Source organism: Blastomyces dermatitidis (genome assembly GCF_000003525.1).
Source record: "Blastomyces dermatitidis ER-3 genomic scaffold supercont1.1, whole genome shotgun sequence".
Lineage (NCBI taxonomy): Eukaryota > Fungi > Ascomycota > Eurotiomycetes > Onygenales > Ajellomycetaceae > Blastomyces > Blastomyces dermatitidis.
Window position 1 is genome coordinate 6,669,881 of NW_025544774.1, and position 16,213 is coordinate 6,686,093.

Genomic DNA, 16,213 nt, shown 5'->3' on the forward strand with positions numbered 1-16,213 from the left:
CAATCAATTGAAGTATTCATCAAATTGAGGTATTGAACTGCTTTGAATTGGAGATGGAACAGTGGATTCAATGGAAGATTCAACGGCGGATTCGATGGAAGATTTCAACAGTGTATTCGATGGAAGATTCAACGGTGGATTTGATGGAAGATTCAATGATGGATTCGATGGAAGATTCAACGATGGATTCGATGGAAGATTTCAACGGTGGATTTGATGGAAGATTTCAACAGTGTATTCGATGGAAGATTTCAACGGCGGATTTGATGGAAGATTTCAACAGTGTATTCGATGGAAGATTTCAACAGTGTATTCGATGGAAGATTCAATGATGGATTCGATGGAAGATTTCAACGGTGGATTCGATGGAAGATTTCAACAGTGTATTCGATGGAAGATTTCAACGGCGGATTCGATGGAAGATTCAACAGTGTATTCGATGGAAGATTCAACGGTGGATTCGATGGAAGATTTCAACAGTGTATTCGATGGAAGATTCAACGGCGGATTCGATGGAAGATTTCAACGGCGGATTTGATGGAAGATTTCAACAGTGTATTCGATGGAAGATTCAACGATGGATTCGATGGAAGATTCAACGATGGATTCGATGGAAGATTTCAACGGTGGATTTGATGGAAGATTTCAACAGTGTATTCGATGGAAGATTTCAACGGCGGATTTGATGGAAGATTTCAACAGTGTATTCGATGGAAGATTCAATGATGGATTCGATGGAAGATTTCAACGGTGGATTCGATGGAAGATTTCAACAGTGTATTCGATGGAAGATTCAACGATGGATTCGATGGAAGATTCAACGATGGATTCGATGGAAGATTTCAACGGTGGATTTGATGGAAGATTTCAACAGTGTATTCGATGGAAGATTTCAACGGCGGATTTGATGGAAGATTTCAACAGTGTATTCGATGGAAGATTCAATGATGGATTCGATGGAAGATTTCAACGGTGGATTCGATGGAAGATTTCAACAGTGTATTCGATGGAAGATTTCAACGGCGGATTCGATGGAAGATTCAACAGTGTATTCGATGGAAGATTCAACGGTGGATTCGATGGAAGATTCAACGGTGGATTCGATGGAAGATTTCAACAGTGTATTCGATGGAAGATTCAACGGCGGATTCGATGGAAGATTTCAACGGCGGATTTGATGGAAGATTTCAACAGTGTATTCGATGGAAGATTCAACGATGGATTCGATGGAAGATTTCAACGGTGGATTCGATGGAAGATTTCAACAGTGTATTCGATGGAAGATTTCAACGGTGGATTTGATGGAAGATTCAACAGCAGATCTGGATGTGGATGATAATGAGATTGTGAATTCAGTTCTTCTATTCCTTTCATCATATATTTCATCATCATCACATTGATTATCTCACTTGAGAATGTCATATTGAATGAAGTTGAAGCTGTCAGAGCTGAAGAAGGGAATATAATCACTGACATTTGAGAGATCTGTATAGAAGAATTGATTGTAGAAATTATAGATTCATTCTTCTAATTCTTCTTCTTCTTTCTACTTATTAATCATTTTGTCATCTCTCTTGTTCTTTATCTCATTGATAATCACCCGTTCATACAATCTGTATGAGATATCAGACTCAGGTGTAGAGATTTGTGGATATCAAGAATCCTCAGACTGAGTCTCTATATCCTTCTCATTCATCTGCTCCTCCATCTCATCATTGACTGGATCCTCTTCATTATCCAGAACTTCTGGAACAGGTAGTTTGAGGAGACTGAGGTGCAGGGTAGGAGTCTTTGTACAGGCTTGCGAAGCAGCAGGACAGCAGGTGTTGTGAGGCATATTGAAAAAAGAGTTGATTGATATATGTGAATTTGATGATAAAGATAAGAAAGACGCGTATTTGGATGATATTTGATTGAAAAAGACGTGTATTGAATGATATTGAATGATTCTAGAGAAATGCAGATATTTTGATTTTTTGGTGGTGTTTTGCTACTAATTTTCAGAGGGGGCTGGGAAAATTCTGTTTTCGCAAGTAATATGTCCGCCACAATAACGCGATGAGGCTTGACACCGAACCATCGCCAAAACACGAACAGCTGAACGACATGCGGAAAGGCCTGAATCCACTCCGCTCAATCATAGGAGGTACGAAAGTACCTCTGTCCGGGATTTTTGAATGGGAATTCCGGGGTAAGTCATATTCCCAGGGTTAACTGTTGGAAGAATCGTGCGTACTGACGGATACTTGCAGTCTTATCCAGTCACTCGGCCCTGGAGAACGAATCTCCTTAGCCAAGTTGGCTGTCGATCATTTGCAGCGGACATCCCGACCCATTCGCGTTGCTATAGATATTTCGATATGGCTTTTCCAAATCCAAGCAGGGAAAGGAGGCACCAATCCGGAGCTTCGAACCCTCTTCTATCGTCTGGTACGGTTGACGGGATTACCTGTGCATCCACTGTTCGTTTACGATGGCCCGCAAAGGCCCACGTACAAGCGTGGGAAGTTAATTGGCAGAAACACCGGAGTTGGTGATCTGGGAAGGGTAATACGGCGTTCCAAATATTTGATAGACTTATTCCGCTTTCCGCATCACACAGCACCGGGAGAAGCTGAGGCTGAATGCGCGAGGCTGCAGACCTCCGGTGTGGTGGATGCAGTTATGAGCAATGATGTCGACGCTATTATGTTTGGATCAAAGGTCACGATCATGAACTTTTCCAAAGAAAACTCTAGCGGAACAAATGCGGCCACCCATGTTACTCTTTATCGAACCGAGGGGACTGGGGATGAAGAGAAACCGAATGTTCCGCTTGATAGGGGTGGCATGATTCTCTTTGCGTTGTTAAGTGGAGGCGACTATCTACCTGCGGGAGTACCAAAATGCGGCCCGAAGCTGGCAGGGGAAATCGTACAGGCAGGCTTTGGTAACGAATTATTACAAGCCATCGAAGGTAGCCCATCGGAAGTAGCTATGAAGTTAGGGAAATGGAGAGAACGGCTGCAAACCGAGCTCCATGAAAATGGTGAGGGATATTTTAGGTCCAAACACAAAGTTGTCCAAATTCCAGATAACTTTCCGGACCTGAAAGTGCTGCGCGACTACACACATCCAGTTGTTTCTTCGGCAGAGAAGCTAAATGAGGTACGGCAGTCATTTAAGTGGGACCAAGCCATTGATATCGAGGGTCTTAGAAACTTCGTTTGGAAGGATTTCGGCTGGCAGCATGGCTCTGCAAGAAGATTGACTAAGATCCTTGCGGGGCCCTTGGTGTGCAATAGATTGAGATTATGCCTCCCACTCCTCGCCAACCTTGACTCGTTAGCCCTTTATGAACCAACAACAGGCGCGCAATTTTGCGGGCAAAGATTTCACTACAGCACCGATGGATTATCAGAGCTGAGGCTTGAGTTTATACCGAGCGATATTGTTGGGTTAGACTTAAACAGTGAACCCACCGCCACCGGGGCACAACAAGAGAGTGAGACCGAGGATATCGACAATCTAGAGATTGAAGACGATGTAGCCAACCCCAATCGGGAAACACGACGGCAAACTTCGTACGACCCTACGCAAAAAGATAGGGTATGGGTGTTTGAAGCTGTCGCGGAGATTGGAATGCCAGAGGCAGTCAACATGTGGAATACGCGAAAACAGGAGAAGTTAGCAGCTGCGGAGAAACGAGCTTCCCGCAAGAGAGCCCCGAAGGTGACGAAACCTAAAGTCGTCGATCCGAAAATGAAATTTGGCGAGATTATGAAGTATGGAACTATTGTTAAAAGCCTAGGTACTGTAGTGACCAATTCTCGTCCGTTCTCTTCTCAAAAAGCCGCGTGCCGAAACGGTTCTACCATCACAAATGAAGACGCGTTCGGATTATTCTCGCAGCTTTCAGAATTGTCATCCAGTCAAGCATATAGCTCGAGTAACGGAGATCCTTTAGCTTCCCTAAAATCATCGAGCGTGGCGACTTCAACTAATACTAAGGCGGCATTGAACTTCGAACATGGTAATGAATGTAAGTTCCTCTCACCCTTTCTATACGATGTTTTCAATCTTCCCATGCTAATAACTAGCGGATTTGTACAACACTTCCATAGAAATGTTAGGCAAAGCCATGTTTGACATGCAAATTTCATCAGATGCTCAGCTATCGTCGCCTAAAAATCGTGATCTAAGTCTTGGAGTTAGCCACGAGGCCGTAGGTTCACGAACAATCACATCCGTCAAGCCCCAAACACAAATTCGAAACAAGTCTAAAGGAATATCAAACATTTACCCGCCCATTCAAAGTTTAGATATCGAGGAGGAAAATCATGCCACGAAGTTGAACACTTTTACGTCATCCTTGCGATCGTCAATCTCAGAATTCAACCTTTCCACTGCAGATGACATATTATCTCAAATGTCGGCACTGAAGATTCAAGAGCATAAAGTGGATGGATTCTCTGAACACTCACATACCACCATTGAAAAGGGTGGGTCTTCCCAGGATAATCCTTTAGCGAGTGCAGTTGCAGACCTTCCCTCGAACGACGACCGCAGAAAATTACTTTCTAAAACGGAAAATGGGGTCCGGGCAACAAATTCTCCATTTCAGCGAACCGAGCTGTCAGTCATCGAAACTTACAAAGGATACTGGACATACAGGCAGAGCACGAACGAGGACGAAAACATTTCCCCTGAAGAGCAGAGCAATTATTATACGGGGGCCGCAAGAAATAGTCGAAGGGAAACTATCCTTGATAAGAAACTAGGCAAGAAGAAATTAATTGGACGAGTAAGTATTCTAGATTTGAGTGAAGAGTAGCCGGTACACGTGTTACCTGAATCGCCACCGCGGTACACTTTTTTTTGGAAATCAGGAATTAGGCTAAACATACTCTGGATTCTTTTTTGGCCATTCCTCATTCCTGTTTGCTGAGCATACCCCATATTGAAATGCAAAATCCTACCAATATCCCGCTAGAATTAATACATACATTGTGGTCCATAGACCCCCAATAAACTTCCTCTAAACTAACGATGCCCATTCACCAAATTTTCTTTCACCAACAGCTAACCCCTCTATGACCTTGTCAACCACGGGAAACCTATATCACGGTACAATAAACGCCAGAGAATAAATGATTTATATTTCTTAAGTTAATGAATACTAAGCTATCCAATATCGAGCTATTGTCTTTATGCTGTCTTTCCTTAGACCTAAACCTAAACGCCGAAGACAGAAAGGGGTTGTACGATAAATCCAGAAGTAATGCCAGTGTCACGAACGCAAAATGTCGGGTTGAAAATAGGGATTCAATGATTGAGGGGCTAATGGAAAAAGGGAACTGGCAAGTATCCGTGATATAAAAAAGCGGGGTGGTGAGGGTAACATAACTGTCTAGAAAACGAGCACCAGCTGAAATGGCGATTCGCGAAAACATACGGGGAGATGGGCCGGTAAAAAAAGGGATAAGATAGAGGACCGTACGTAAACTTCAGAGGTGGAAATGTAGGGTTCGTGAAAATGACATCATGGAGCACCATCAGGGAAAAGAAAACAAGGAGCCGAAAGGGAAGGGGGAAAGTATTAAGATAGAGTTCGAGAAGAGTGATGTGAAAATAAACCATATCATCCGAAAGTTTTCAAAAAGCCCCAAATCCCAACACTACTAAGGACGGGAATGGTAAGGTTATCATCCCATCCGAAGATGTCTATAAGTTCACTGCCAGCAGCCACAATTCCCGTCCACATACTCATAATACCCAAAGCCAAAGGCCCAGTAACCACTGCTTTAGCTGCGCTAGTTGCGGAAATCCCAGCCCACCCGAGGTAGCCTCGAATGAAGCTTGGAATCAGATTGAGGGTGCCATTGAACATGAATGACCCCTCAGGATCGTCAGGGAAGGTACCGAACCAAGGGACAAGATAACCCCAGAAGACAGCTGCAGTAGCAGCCCCTGTGGCCCAAGCGGCTAGAGTCCCAGCCAAGCTCTTTCCACTGCGGAGACGAAGCGTGTACCGGCCATACAAGCGCCCGAAGGTGGATGCAGCGGTGTCGCACCAGCTCAGGAGCAAAACGCCCACCACGCCAACATCCTTTGGGAAGAAACGGAGAGAGATATATGCTCCCAACAGGTACCAGATCACACCATTGTACCCGGCTACCTCGGTCTCTCGCATAAGCGCCCCCAAGCACCGGATGTACAGTTTGTTTACAGACTGGTAGCGGTGTCGTAGGAAATCGGTAATAGCTATTGGGATCAATGCTGTTAGGAGCCAGGGAGCTACGTTCAAGGTCTGGACCCCACGGTAGTAGAGATGGAGCGTGACAAATCCGATTGAAACATGGAGAAGTTTGCGCGGGATTTCATGCCGATGAATAAAAGTCCTGTAGTGTCTATGAAGCGGTATGAGGCCTAGTGGTGAAGGAGAACGGGAGAAAGCCCGCAAACGGTTTTGAATGTTGGAATATGGGGAGAGATGGCCATTCGCAGGGACATATCCATTCGACAGGGGTTCGGATTTTGATAAGCCTGTTATCGAGGCGCCGTTCACAGGCGTTAGTCCCGTCATTCGTCGACGTGCTTGATTCGGAGGTAGCCCAGTCGGGCTCCGAGAGCGCGTACGTGCGCGGCGGTCTGTAATAGAGTCCGAGCTTGATTCCTCCTCACTCTCATTGTGGGTTTCGTTCTCCTCTGATATGGCGGGAGGCGACGAGAGGCGTTGTCTCGCAGAAGCGGATCGCGTGACACGGCCAGACTCAACGTTTCCGGCGGTCAAATTATCTGAAGGAGCGGGAGACGGCGAAGTTACGCGGGGAGTAGTGGGAACAGCATACATAACTGACATGACAGCGGAAATCCTGGAGGGGCGCACTAGGAAACACGATCGACGCGATGAGGGCAGTTAGAGCCCCGACACTAGATCCCTTGCGAGTGGCAGAAAAGAACGAAAAACGGCAGCCAGAGGGTAGAATATCCCGCGAAAGATACTGTAAGGAGGGGCTATAACGCCACAAAAATAGAGCTCTGTGTTTGTCAAGGGAGCGCTCGCTGCGGAAAATGCAGGCGCATTCTGGGCCAGCAAACACACAAGCGGTGTGGTTTCTTCACCCTGAGACGCACAAAGTAGTGGAAAGCAAAGCGACAGTAGAGTGAGGAGCTGCAGAGGAAATAAAAAGATAGAGTCCGTGTCTCTGAGATGATGCAGATGAATAACTTGTCAGCTTCAATATTTCCAAATAAGGGCTTTTAGCACGTGATAATCAGCTTTTCCGCCACGCTCCGCAGGTCACGTGGGGCGGAGCAATTTATAGCGGCGTAAAACGGCAGAAATTATTCCGCGCGCCAAGACTTCCACTTTTTTACTCCATTGGGAAACTATCGCAGACTTCCCCAACCTCATCTCAAGCCTCCACGTTAAGCTTGAGACCGGACGGAATTGTGATACCCGCGTGCAGAATGGCTCCAGCGATTCCGCAGAGCTCTAAGTCTAGAGCTTGGGATGCTCTCACCCCTCCATTGTCGGAATGGATCCTTGACGCTATTTCCACTATGGGCTTCTCCCGTATGACCCCAGTACAGGCCTCGACAATTCCTCTGTTCATGGCGCATAAGGATGTCGTTGTTGAGGCTGTGACGGGCAGCGGGAAGACATTATCCTTTTTGATTCCCGTAGTAGAAAGGCTTTTACGGCTGGAATCACCTATAAAAAAGCATCACATTGGAGCCATTATCATCTCCCCCACCAGGTATTTTATATCGCCGCAGTTTCATCAAAGGGGAAGTTCAATTAGGCTAATATACGGAATAGAGAATTGGCCACTCAAATATACAATGTCTTGCTGTCTTTGCTAGCCTTCCACGGTCCATCCGCGGCGCGCCTTCAGCGGGCAGGTAACAACAACGAAGGCGACGAGGCTAACCCTGCCCCATCGTACCCATCATCCACGTTGAAAATAGTACCTCAACTCCTACTAGGAGGCGCTACAACCCCCGCGCAAGATCTAAGTACATTTCTAAAGCAGTCGCCTAATGTTCTCGTATCAACACCGGGTCGCCTTCTTGAGCTTTTATCGTCGCCTCATGCCCATTGTCCACAGTCGTCGTTTGAGGTTCTTGTCCTCGATGAGGCGGACAGACTTTTAGATTTGGGTTTCAAAGAAGATCTACAGAAAATCCTTCAACGATTACCCAAGCAACGGCGAACGGGTCTTTTCAGTGCCAGTGTCAGCGAGGCAGTCGACCAGATTATTCGCGTCGGCTTACGGAACCCGGTTAAAATTGCAGTCAAGGTGAAAGGGGCAGGTTTGGAGGAAAAGCGAACTCCAGCGAGGTATGTATTATCCCAGCGACACAGCTAATAATTTCGGCGTATGTTTCATATTCTAATTCCACTATTTTCCAGCCTTCAAATGACCTACCTCCTTACCCCACCAACCCACAAACTGCCTGCCGTGAAAAAGATCCTCTCAACCCTCTCACCCACCCCGCAAAGATCCATCCTTTACTTCTCCACCTGCGCCGCAGTAGACTATTACCAGCACATCCTCCCTTCCCTCCTACCAGACCAATTTACCACAATCCCTCTGCACGGCAAACACCCCCCACAAGTCCGTCAGAAAAATTTCACCCGCTTCGCCCACTCCGTCACCTCCTGCATCCTCCTAACCACGGACGTGGCCGCCCGCGGCCTCGACATCCCAGCCGTAGATCTAGTAATCCAAATAGATCCCCCGACGGATCCAAAAGTCTTCCTCCACCGCTGCGGACGAGCAGGCCGCGCTGGCCGTCGCGGTCTCAGCATCATCTTCCTCCACCCAGGTCGGGAAGAGGATTACATCCCATTCCTCAATGTGCGCAAAACGCCCGTGACGGAATTCCAATCCACCTCCACCTCCACCTCCACCACATCCACATCCTCATTCTCCCACCCAATCCACATCACACCCACAGACGCCATAACCACCACCGAACAAATCCGCACCCTCGTCCTTCAAGACCGCGCCGTACACGATAAAGCCCAGCGCGCCTTCGTCAGCTGGCTACGCAGCTACAGCAAGCACCAGGCCAGCAGCATATTCCGCGTCACAGACTTGGACTGGGAGGAGCTGGGGCGAGCATGGGGGCTTCTGCGACTGCCCAAGATGCCCGAGCTAAAGGCGTTTACAGGTGATAAGAGTCTAGGCGTTAGTGGGGTGGATTGGAATAACTATGCGTACAAGGATAAGCAGAGAGAGAGACATCGGCAGGAAGAGATGGGCGAGCGGAGGAGTGGTGGCGACATTGATCATGATAATGCTGCGAGTGTTAATGGTGAGAAGGGGCCTCTGAAGAGGCCTGTGGTTAGCGAATCGATTCCATGGAGTCAGAATCTGGAGAGAAAGAGTGAGAAGGAGCGGCGACGGGAGAGGAAGAAAGCTAAGAGAGAGCATGAGCGGTGGGAAAAGATGACGGAGGAAGAGAGGGAGAAAGTAAGAGAGACCGAGCGGATGGTGAGTGCCGTTCGAAAATCTGCGAAGGAACAAGCTCAAACCGAGGCTGAAGAGGAGTTTGAAGGGTTCGATTAGCTGCTACTCAGGGGCTTTTATAATACACACTACGTAGCAATTCATCGGTTACAATTACTTTATGATTCCCTACAGTAAAAGAGAATGAATATCTTGGCAAAAAATCAATTGCGCCTTTCCCCCCAGCCCCCCGGACTCCAAACAAAAGCTAATCATACATGATCTATAAAAATATAAAAGCCAGGAGCAAACATGCATACGTGCATACATACGTGCGTGCCTACATACATGCGGCCCGTTAAACCCAGTCTACTTCTTTTCCCCCAGAAGAGGAAGAGAGGGAATAAACGAGCAATAGAAGACGAAAAAGAAATCAAAAAAGTAAAAAATCAAAACACAATACAAAAGAAAATATGAGCCTTTCGAAAGTACCCAGTCATCTCTCCGCCGAAGCAGATAATGAGGGAACAATGCGAAAGAACTCAATAGAGGAAACAAAATAAATCAAGAAATTCAATAAGTCAAAATCAAAATCAAAAACAAAAACAAAAAGCAACGCCCCTTCCCTCAACCCCCTAGGCGGCCCGCCGCCGCCTATACTCCTCAAAACTCCGGCAAAACTCATCATACGAACCCAGGTTAAAGGGCTCGATGTGAGCTGCCCCCTCCTCTTCCTCCCCAACCTCCTCCCCCCCCTCCTCCTCTTGCAGCTCCGACTCCTCCAACCGGGATCTCTCCCGGCGGAATCGCCGGAACTCGCGACTGAACACCTCATCAGCCGCCTCATCATCCTCCTCCAACCACATCTCACGTACCAATTGCCTCATCCGAGGGTTTGGTACGTATGAGCTTTGCTCCAGCGACCCCCCGCTGGAGTTTTCCTTGTCGCCCGCGGAAGCCTCCCCCTTGGCTTCCGTGGCTTGGCATTGCTCACGGGTGTTGAGATGTGGCGGAGGGGAATCCACCAACGGCTCAAAACGTTCAGGACGCGAGGTCATGTTGTCGCCGCTGTCTGGAGCTGACAGCGGACTGGAAGAGTACCGGCGAGAAGCACGAAGCCCACTAGGGAGCTTCGGCTTGTACTTTTCGGCCTGTGAACGGAGCTTGGCAACAGCGTCCGCGCCAACGGGTGTGATTGGCTGCGTTGGCAGCGACGCATGAGCCGGCGTCGGGCGAGGCGGTGGAGGTTGCGTCCAATTAATAGCGAACATAGAAGGCTGTTGGGATGTTTGAGAATCAGCAGGCGCAGTCTCAGGAGTCGTGGACGATGACTGAGAGGCACCTCTTGATTCAGAAGGTTGGTGTTCCGCAACTGGTGTTTGCTGAGAGGAGGAGGGGATAATGTCACGAGCCTGAGTAGATGTCGTGGGTGCTTGACTCTCGGTGATGTCAGTGCTGGAGCTTGAAGCTGCTGCGGCTTCAGTTGCAGCTGCCTGTTCAGCGGCAATTTCCTCCTCATATAAATCATCATCGTCTGAAAACATATCGTAGTCTAGGCAGTAGGTTCCAAAAGGGTTAGGGCGAATGATTGGTGAAGAGGGGGGGGATGGCTGAGGATCTCCTGAGGATTCAGATGGAGGGGCTTGAGGGTTGACAGGCGGTGTAGACGCTGACGGTTCGCCTGTAGAATGGTCGCTGGAGATATCCATGGCATCGTCTGTGGAAGAAAGAGATGAACCTTGTTCCTCGATCATTCTTTGGTTATCATCGACGGTTTGAGGTTGGGGATGGCGGAGTCGAAGCTTAGATGGAGTGTTTTCTGGGCTAGCATCAAAACGAACGCGCTTTGTACCACGTAAGATACCTCGAATAGCAGGTTGTTCTGTGGGTGGAATGGGGCGTGGATCTTGCTCAGTGCCAAACGTAGTCATATCTTCGGGTATCGAGTCATCATCTGCTTCGCTTAGTGAACTGTCCCCAAAATATCTCAAATCCATTCCATAGCTCGTGCCTGGGGGATTTGGAATCGACTCTGGACTTGAGCGCCTGCGTTTTCTTGGGTTCTTACTGCTACCGTTGTTATTGTTATTGTTTTCATCTTCGGGCGCGTGTTGCGTGTTGCTATTTGTAGTTTCCTTAGAAACGGTCGTTTCGGTCACGATACCTTTCTGGGCTCCCTTCTGTGGGGATCGAACATCGGGGGGGGTTCCCAACAGCTGGCGCCGGTTTAGTGGTTGCGGGAAAAGGGAATATGTCAAATGCTCTAACTCCGGAGTTTGCTCAGGTTGTTCAGATGGCTCACTCTGATCCGGAGTACTCACCACTGGCATGGATAGGGCAGGTCTCCCTCCAGCCTCCGGTGGTGTCGAAGATACTTCAATAGACGACCCTGTTCGCACCGGAGAAAGACTGAACGTTGGAATGAACTTTGAAATCGACCTAGGGACTGAATTAAACAGCCCTCGAATGTCCCAGTTCCGGGTTGGGGTCTGAGGGGCCTCGAGAGTCTGTGCTTGCTCTTGATCTGATAATTCTGCTGCATCTGCTCGCATCTGGTTGAGCACATCCCATGCTGGTTCTTCGACATCAGCATCGTCTACCTTATCATTGCCAGTCGTATCTCGATCTGCATTGTTTTGAGCGATTAGTTGAGGAATGCGGAAAAGTGTTTTATCAATCCGGCCTTGGCTTTCGACTGCTCTGCGACGGGATCGTTCGGCATATGGTGTCACTCTTCGCTGCCTGTGGTGCGCAATAGACGAAGTTACGGCATCGCGGCGTTTCTTCGAGGATCGCAAATCGCCATCGTCATCGCTTGAATAATCTCGTCGTCGTGCTCGCTTCTTACGGGGTGAAGCTGTATTTTCTGTTAGCGTTTTCTGATTCTTGGGTTGGTCGACTCCAAAAGCAGCGTTAACATGATGTTTATTATTGGGGCAGATCAGTATCGCAGAACAACATGCGCATTTAGGGACTATCTCCGAAGCTAGGGTAGGTGATGTCTGCGTCCCTATCGAGGTTGTCATCCTAGGCGGTGTAGCAATTGGTAGGATGTTATCGGAAATGCGAGATGCAGTGCGGGAAGCTCTTGGAGCTATCCGAGATTCCCAGGTACGGTAAAGGCGGTCTCGAACAATTGATTCAAAGGGGCTAGAATCAGGGGAATCATAGAAAGAACTTTGGGGGGTGGAAGGTCTAGCATTGGCTTGAGTAGACGCCAGTGGACTCTGACAGGGGTCAACTGGGGGTGCAAAAAGGGAAGAGTGGAGAGGATAGGAAAACTGAGGAATTGAATGAGGGGCTCTGTCAGCTGGTTGAGGCGTATTCAGATCAAAGATGAGGGCACCATCAGGATTTAAAGCGGAGGCTGCTCGTTCTAATGGACTCTGAGATCTTCGCGCCGTGGATTGTGACAGAGATTGTGAAGTGGAGTAATTTTCCAAGCCTATGCGAGAGACGTCCAACCTAGACGAGCGAGAATTTTGAGAAAGATTTAATCCAAGTCCAGCTTGCTGGCCTTGAGAGACACGGAGTTGAGAAGAAGGTGAGAAACGGTCATTTCCTGATCGCCAGGCCCTCTGAGGGTCCGAACGATCCAGAGAAGAAGTAAAAGAACGACAAGTGGGTCTAGAAGGTCCAGGGCCTGAAAGTGAAATTGGGGGGTACGAACGGCGCGTAGGACGTTCAAATAATCTGGGAGTGCTTGAAGAGTTGGTGGCGGGGATCTCACCCGCAGCGCTTGAGCTTGACTCCCGATGATTTTCCGTTGGTGTAGATGGATAGCTCACAGAAGAAGAAAATGTGGAATTTGCCTCGAGAATCGAGCTTCCACGTTGTCGCGGGGCAAACCTTACAGGTGGAGTAGATGCACTGATTCTAGGTAAAGAATTTGCAGAGGGGGGTTGCCAATGCTCATCCTGGGATCCAACCTGCAGGGTAGAGATTGAAGAAGGGGCTGCTGTATCTACAGAAATGGGGCGAGCGTCCACGGGTGTGGGCTCTGTTGAGGGAGAAGTTGAAGAAAAAGTTGGCTGCTCACATTTATCTGTTGTAGGTTGTTCAACCGGTTCTGGACTTGTCGCAACGTCATTAACATCCTGTGGGGACTCGTTCACGGAAGTGTTGTCGGTAGGCGCAGGCGCGGGGGCGTCGTTACTGTTTTCAGCTGTGGTCGTGGTTTCCTCGGATTTAGCCGCCGTTTTCTTCAATGTTTTCTTGGGACCGCGCTTTCCGGGTTTCTTTTTCTCGACTTTGGCACTTGCCTCCTTTGTGGGCTTCGTGGTTTTGGTGGTTTTGGTGGTCTTGGAAGCCGTCGTCTTCCTCCTGCGAGGAACGGTTTCCAGCGACTGAAACCCGCTTGGGGAAATTGGCTGCGATCGAGTACGCATGGCGCAACAGAGGGCAGAGTGCCCGACTTAGATATAAAGCGTCAAGCGGCTGTTTCTGAGGCGATGGGCTACAACGCTAGGAATGGCGTTGAAGCTCCAATCTAGGCCCTGTTAGTAAATATCCAGTGTACTCGCAAAGAGAGGCACCACAGGGTATAATAGAAAACAAACCAGGATAGAGCTCGCTAAACAAGGGTCAGAAGCCCCGCCTAGTACTGTTGTAGAACTGCCAACTGGAATTATGCGACAGATAGAAGGCAGCACGGTATTGGTGAGGGCGCTTTTAGAACGATGCAGATCGTTGAAGGGGATTGATAACGCGCCTAATGCGAAGGTTATGTGGTGAGAGCCAGTAAAAGAAGCGGCGAGAAGGAAAAATGAGCTGGGTATGAGAGATGTCAAAGTAAGACCGTGAACGTAAGGATTTGATAGAGAGGTTGATGTAGCATACGATGCTCGAAGATGGCGTGGTATGAAGAGGGTGAGGAATGGAAGAAGAAGATGGGAAGAGAAGAAGAAGAAGAAGAAGAAGAAGAAGACGAGGGGGGGTATTTGTTATTGTTATGGTGCCGAGGGCCGTGTGTGTTGTTGTTGCGACGGTCTGTGATAGAAATAATTTCGTTGGCGACGGGGCAGTCGGACGGCAGAATACAGGAATAGGAAGGCGGTGAAGCGGAATCTACAACACATACCCCTAGCTGTATAGTTACTATCACCCAGGCACAGTCACTACGAGCGGGGTAAGAGGGGTTTCCTGGTGAATACCATAAATAGGTTAAGAGCTTCGGAGCTTTTGGTTGTTGATGTATTTGTGTTGTGTTCCTCAAAACGCTTCACTAGAATTTGATCAAGAATGGGAAGGGAAGACAGTGTTGTCTGTAAGAGAATATACCCTTGTAGCCAAGAACAACACAGCAGCCATATAAATACATTTAATTGAACTAAAAGCAAATGCCGGTCCGGTAACTCATTGTAAAGTACGTGCGGATGATTTGAGATTTCTCAAAGCGAGAAATCGTTTGGTAGGGTGAAATGAGGAACAAAAAAATAAAAAAAAGGAAAGAAAAGCAAACACAAATTGCGGTCTAATAGGAAAAAGTAACCTACAAAATAACAAAAGCGCGCCTCCTATATTTACAACCCTACAAATTAATTTCCCCTTTCCATGATGAATCGGTCAGCCCAAGGGTGCTCATCAGGTTCTGCCACCGAGGTCCCCCGCGCTCCTTTCTTCTCAAATAGTTTAGCAACCGCTGTCTCCTGTGAACAAGCACCCGGAGATTCCGCTTGTTGTGTTTGTCCTTGTGTCCATACTTGGACATCTGCTGAGCAAGCACTTGAATCTTGGTTGTTAGAATAGCAATCTGCACCTCCGAAGACCCTGTGTCTGGTCCCGCTCGTGCCGGTCTTGCTGGGTGCTGGGGCGCTGAAGGGTTGATGGCAGCAGGAGGTTTGGGCGCAAGGAGCGATTCTGTAACGTGTCTGCCAAAAGTATGTATGCAGCGCTGGATATTCACCCGGGTCCGATCCTTGTTGCTGCCATTCTCAAGCTGGATAATGCGGCTGATGGCTTGTTGCGCGTTGCGGTGCGCTTCTTCATGTGCGAGCCGCGCTTCCTCCTCGGCTTGCGGATCGACTGAATGGCTTTGGCTCTTCGCCACGGGCTCTGTAAGGCGTTTCGACCGCTCAAGAGCCGCTTGGAATTCGGCAGATGTCAAATAGTGATTCAGGTCGGGGACTGCAGGAGAGGGAGCGGGTTGGGTATTTTCAGCCTTCTTGCTCCCTTGTTGAGATGTAGATGTGGGAATGGAGGCAGCAGTGCGTTCAGGTTGCTCTGGCATCAGCGATTCGATGAAGGGGGTAGGATTGCCGGTGACGGGGTCGCCATAGGTAGAAGAAATACGCTCTTTTTTCAACACGGCTTGTCGGGACAAATTCGCCGCTTTCCGTTGCCGGGCCTGTGCAATTGCGTATGGATTCTGGCTTTTTCTCTTCTTGGTGCGACTTTTGTTACTGAATTGTGCTATTCTCGACGAGGCCGGCGACGGCCCTAGAGATAGGGCTGCGAATGGGTTTTGCAATATGGACACTGGATATAGAAATGTTAGAGCAACGCCAATAGATAGCCGCACACACCGGTAAACAACTAGCCTACTGACATACCATTTAAGGCCCGAGGGTAGGGCTGACTGAAGAGCCGTGGAGGCATGTTGTCGTTAGAGCTCTCAATGCGTCAGGAGGAAAGACATCTAACCTTCTCATTAACCTGACGTCCTTATGCCTCTTTTTTTTCCTCATAAGAAATCTCGCCAAGTTTAACTTAGTCATCAAGAAGCCATCCCGTGATCTGCGGCCGGAAAAAGCCTTCGGAACATTTTTTTTTGC

At 48.3% G+C, this 16,213-nt stretch overlaps 8 protein-coding genes across 12 annotated transcripts; 4 read left to right on the forward strand and 4 right to left on the reverse strand.

Annotated features, from left to right (window-relative positions):
• Positions 1 to 53: 53 nt before the first annotated feature.
• BDCG_16228 (uncharacterized protein) lies at positions 54 to 538 on the forward strand (the record flags this gene model as incomplete). The annotated part of the gene is made up of 2 exons (XM_045425479.1): positions 54 to 282; positions 309 to 538. 2 exons carry the CDS (start codon positions 54 to 56, stop codon positions 536 to 538), a joined length of 459 nt encoding a protein of 152 aa, XP_045279347.1.
• A 39-nt stretch (positions 539 to 577) lies between these two features.
• BDCG_16229 (uncharacterized protein) lies at positions 578 to 1,336 on the forward strand (the record flags this gene model as incomplete). Its single annotated transcript, XM_045425480.1, has 1 exon — positions 578 to 1,336. The coding sequence occupies one exon, from the start codon at positions 578 to 580 to the stop codon at positions 1,334 to 1,336; it is 759 nt and encodes a 252-aa protein (XP_045279348.1).
• Positions 1,337 to 1,654: 318 nt separating this feature from the next.
• BDCG_16230 (uncharacterized protein) lies at positions 1,655 to 1,837 on the reverse strand (the record flags this gene model as incomplete). Its single annotated transcript, XM_045425481.1, has 1 exon — positions 1,655 to 1,837. The coding sequence occupies one exon, from the start codon at positions 1,835 to 1,837 to the stop codon at positions 1,655 to 1,657; it is 183 nt and encodes a 60-aa protein (XP_045279349.1).
• Positions 1,838 to 2,088: 251 nt separating this feature from the next.
• On the forward strand, positions 2,089 to 5,783 carry BDCG_00914 (crossover junction endodeoxyribonuclease). The gene is made up of 4 exons (XM_045416424.1): positions 2,089 to 2,191; positions 2,253 to 4,021; positions 4,104 to 5,339; positions 5,394 to 5,783. Coding segments are annotated over exons 1-3 (1,785 nt in total). The 5' UTR covers positions 2,089 to 2,177; the 3' UTR covers positions 4,106 to 5,339; positions 5,394 to 5,783.
• BDCG_00915 (phosphatidate cytidylyltransferase) lies at positions 2,438 to 7,208 on the reverse strand. Of its 5 annotated transcripts, none has more exons than XM_045416428.1 (3): positions 4,667 to 7,208; positions 4,283 to 4,592; positions 2,438 to 4,177 (listed from the first exon to the last, which is right to left on the reverse strand). In XM_045416428.1, the coding sequence occupies exon 1, from the start codon at positions 6,839 to 6,841 to the stop codon at positions 5,621 to 5,623; it is 1,221 nt and encodes a 406-aa protein (XP_045279353.1). In that variant the 5' UTR covers positions 6,842 to 7,208; the 3' UTR covers positions 2,438 to 4,177; positions 4,283 to 4,592; positions 4,667 to 5,620. The 5 variants fall into 5 exon arrangements, with proteins under 5 accessions (XP_045279353.1, XP_045279354.1, XP_045279352.1 ...); XM_045416429.1 differs by having other exon boundaries at positions 4,283 to 4,559; positions 4,652 to 7,208; XM_045416427.1 differs by having other exon boundaries at positions 4,277 to 4,592; positions 4,652 to 7,208.
• BDCG_00916 (ATP-dependent rRNA helicase SPB4) lies at positions 5,876 to 9,939 on the forward strand. Its single transcript, XM_045416430.1, has 3 exons — positions 5,876 to 7,742; positions 7,805 to 8,326; positions 8,399 to 9,939. The coding sequence occupies exons 1-3, from the start codon at positions 7,453 to 7,455 to the stop codon at positions 9,558 to 9,560; spliced, it is 1,974 nt and encodes a 657-aa protein (XP_045272158.1). The 5' UTR covers positions 5,876 to 7,452; the 3' UTR covers positions 9,561 to 9,939.
• A 136-nt stretch (positions 9,940 to 10,075) lies between these two features.
• Positions 10,076 to 13,828, reverse strand: BDCG_16231 (uncharacterized protein; the record flags this gene model as incomplete). The annotated part of the gene is made up of 2 exons (XM_045425482.1): positions 10,076 to 12,297; positions 13,480 to 13,828. 2 exons carry the CDS (start codon positions 13,826 to 13,828, stop codon positions 10,076 to 10,078), a joined length of 2,571 nt encoding a protein of 856 aa, XP_045279355.1.
• A 684-nt stretch (positions 13,829 to 14,512) lies between these two features.
• On the reverse strand, positions 14,513 to 16,164 carry BDCG_00919 (ribosomal protein S15). Its single transcript, XM_045416431.1, has 2 exons — positions 15,992 to 16,164; positions 14,513 to 15,917 (listed from the first exon to the last, which is right to left on the reverse strand). Exons 1-2 carry the CDS (start codon positions 16,035 to 16,037, stop codon positions 14,971 to 14,973), a joined length of 993 nt encoding a protein of 330 aa, XP_045272159.1. The 5' UTR covers positions 16,038 to 16,164; the 3' UTR covers positions 14,513 to 14,970.
• Positions 16,165 to 16,213: the final 49 nt, after the last annotated feature.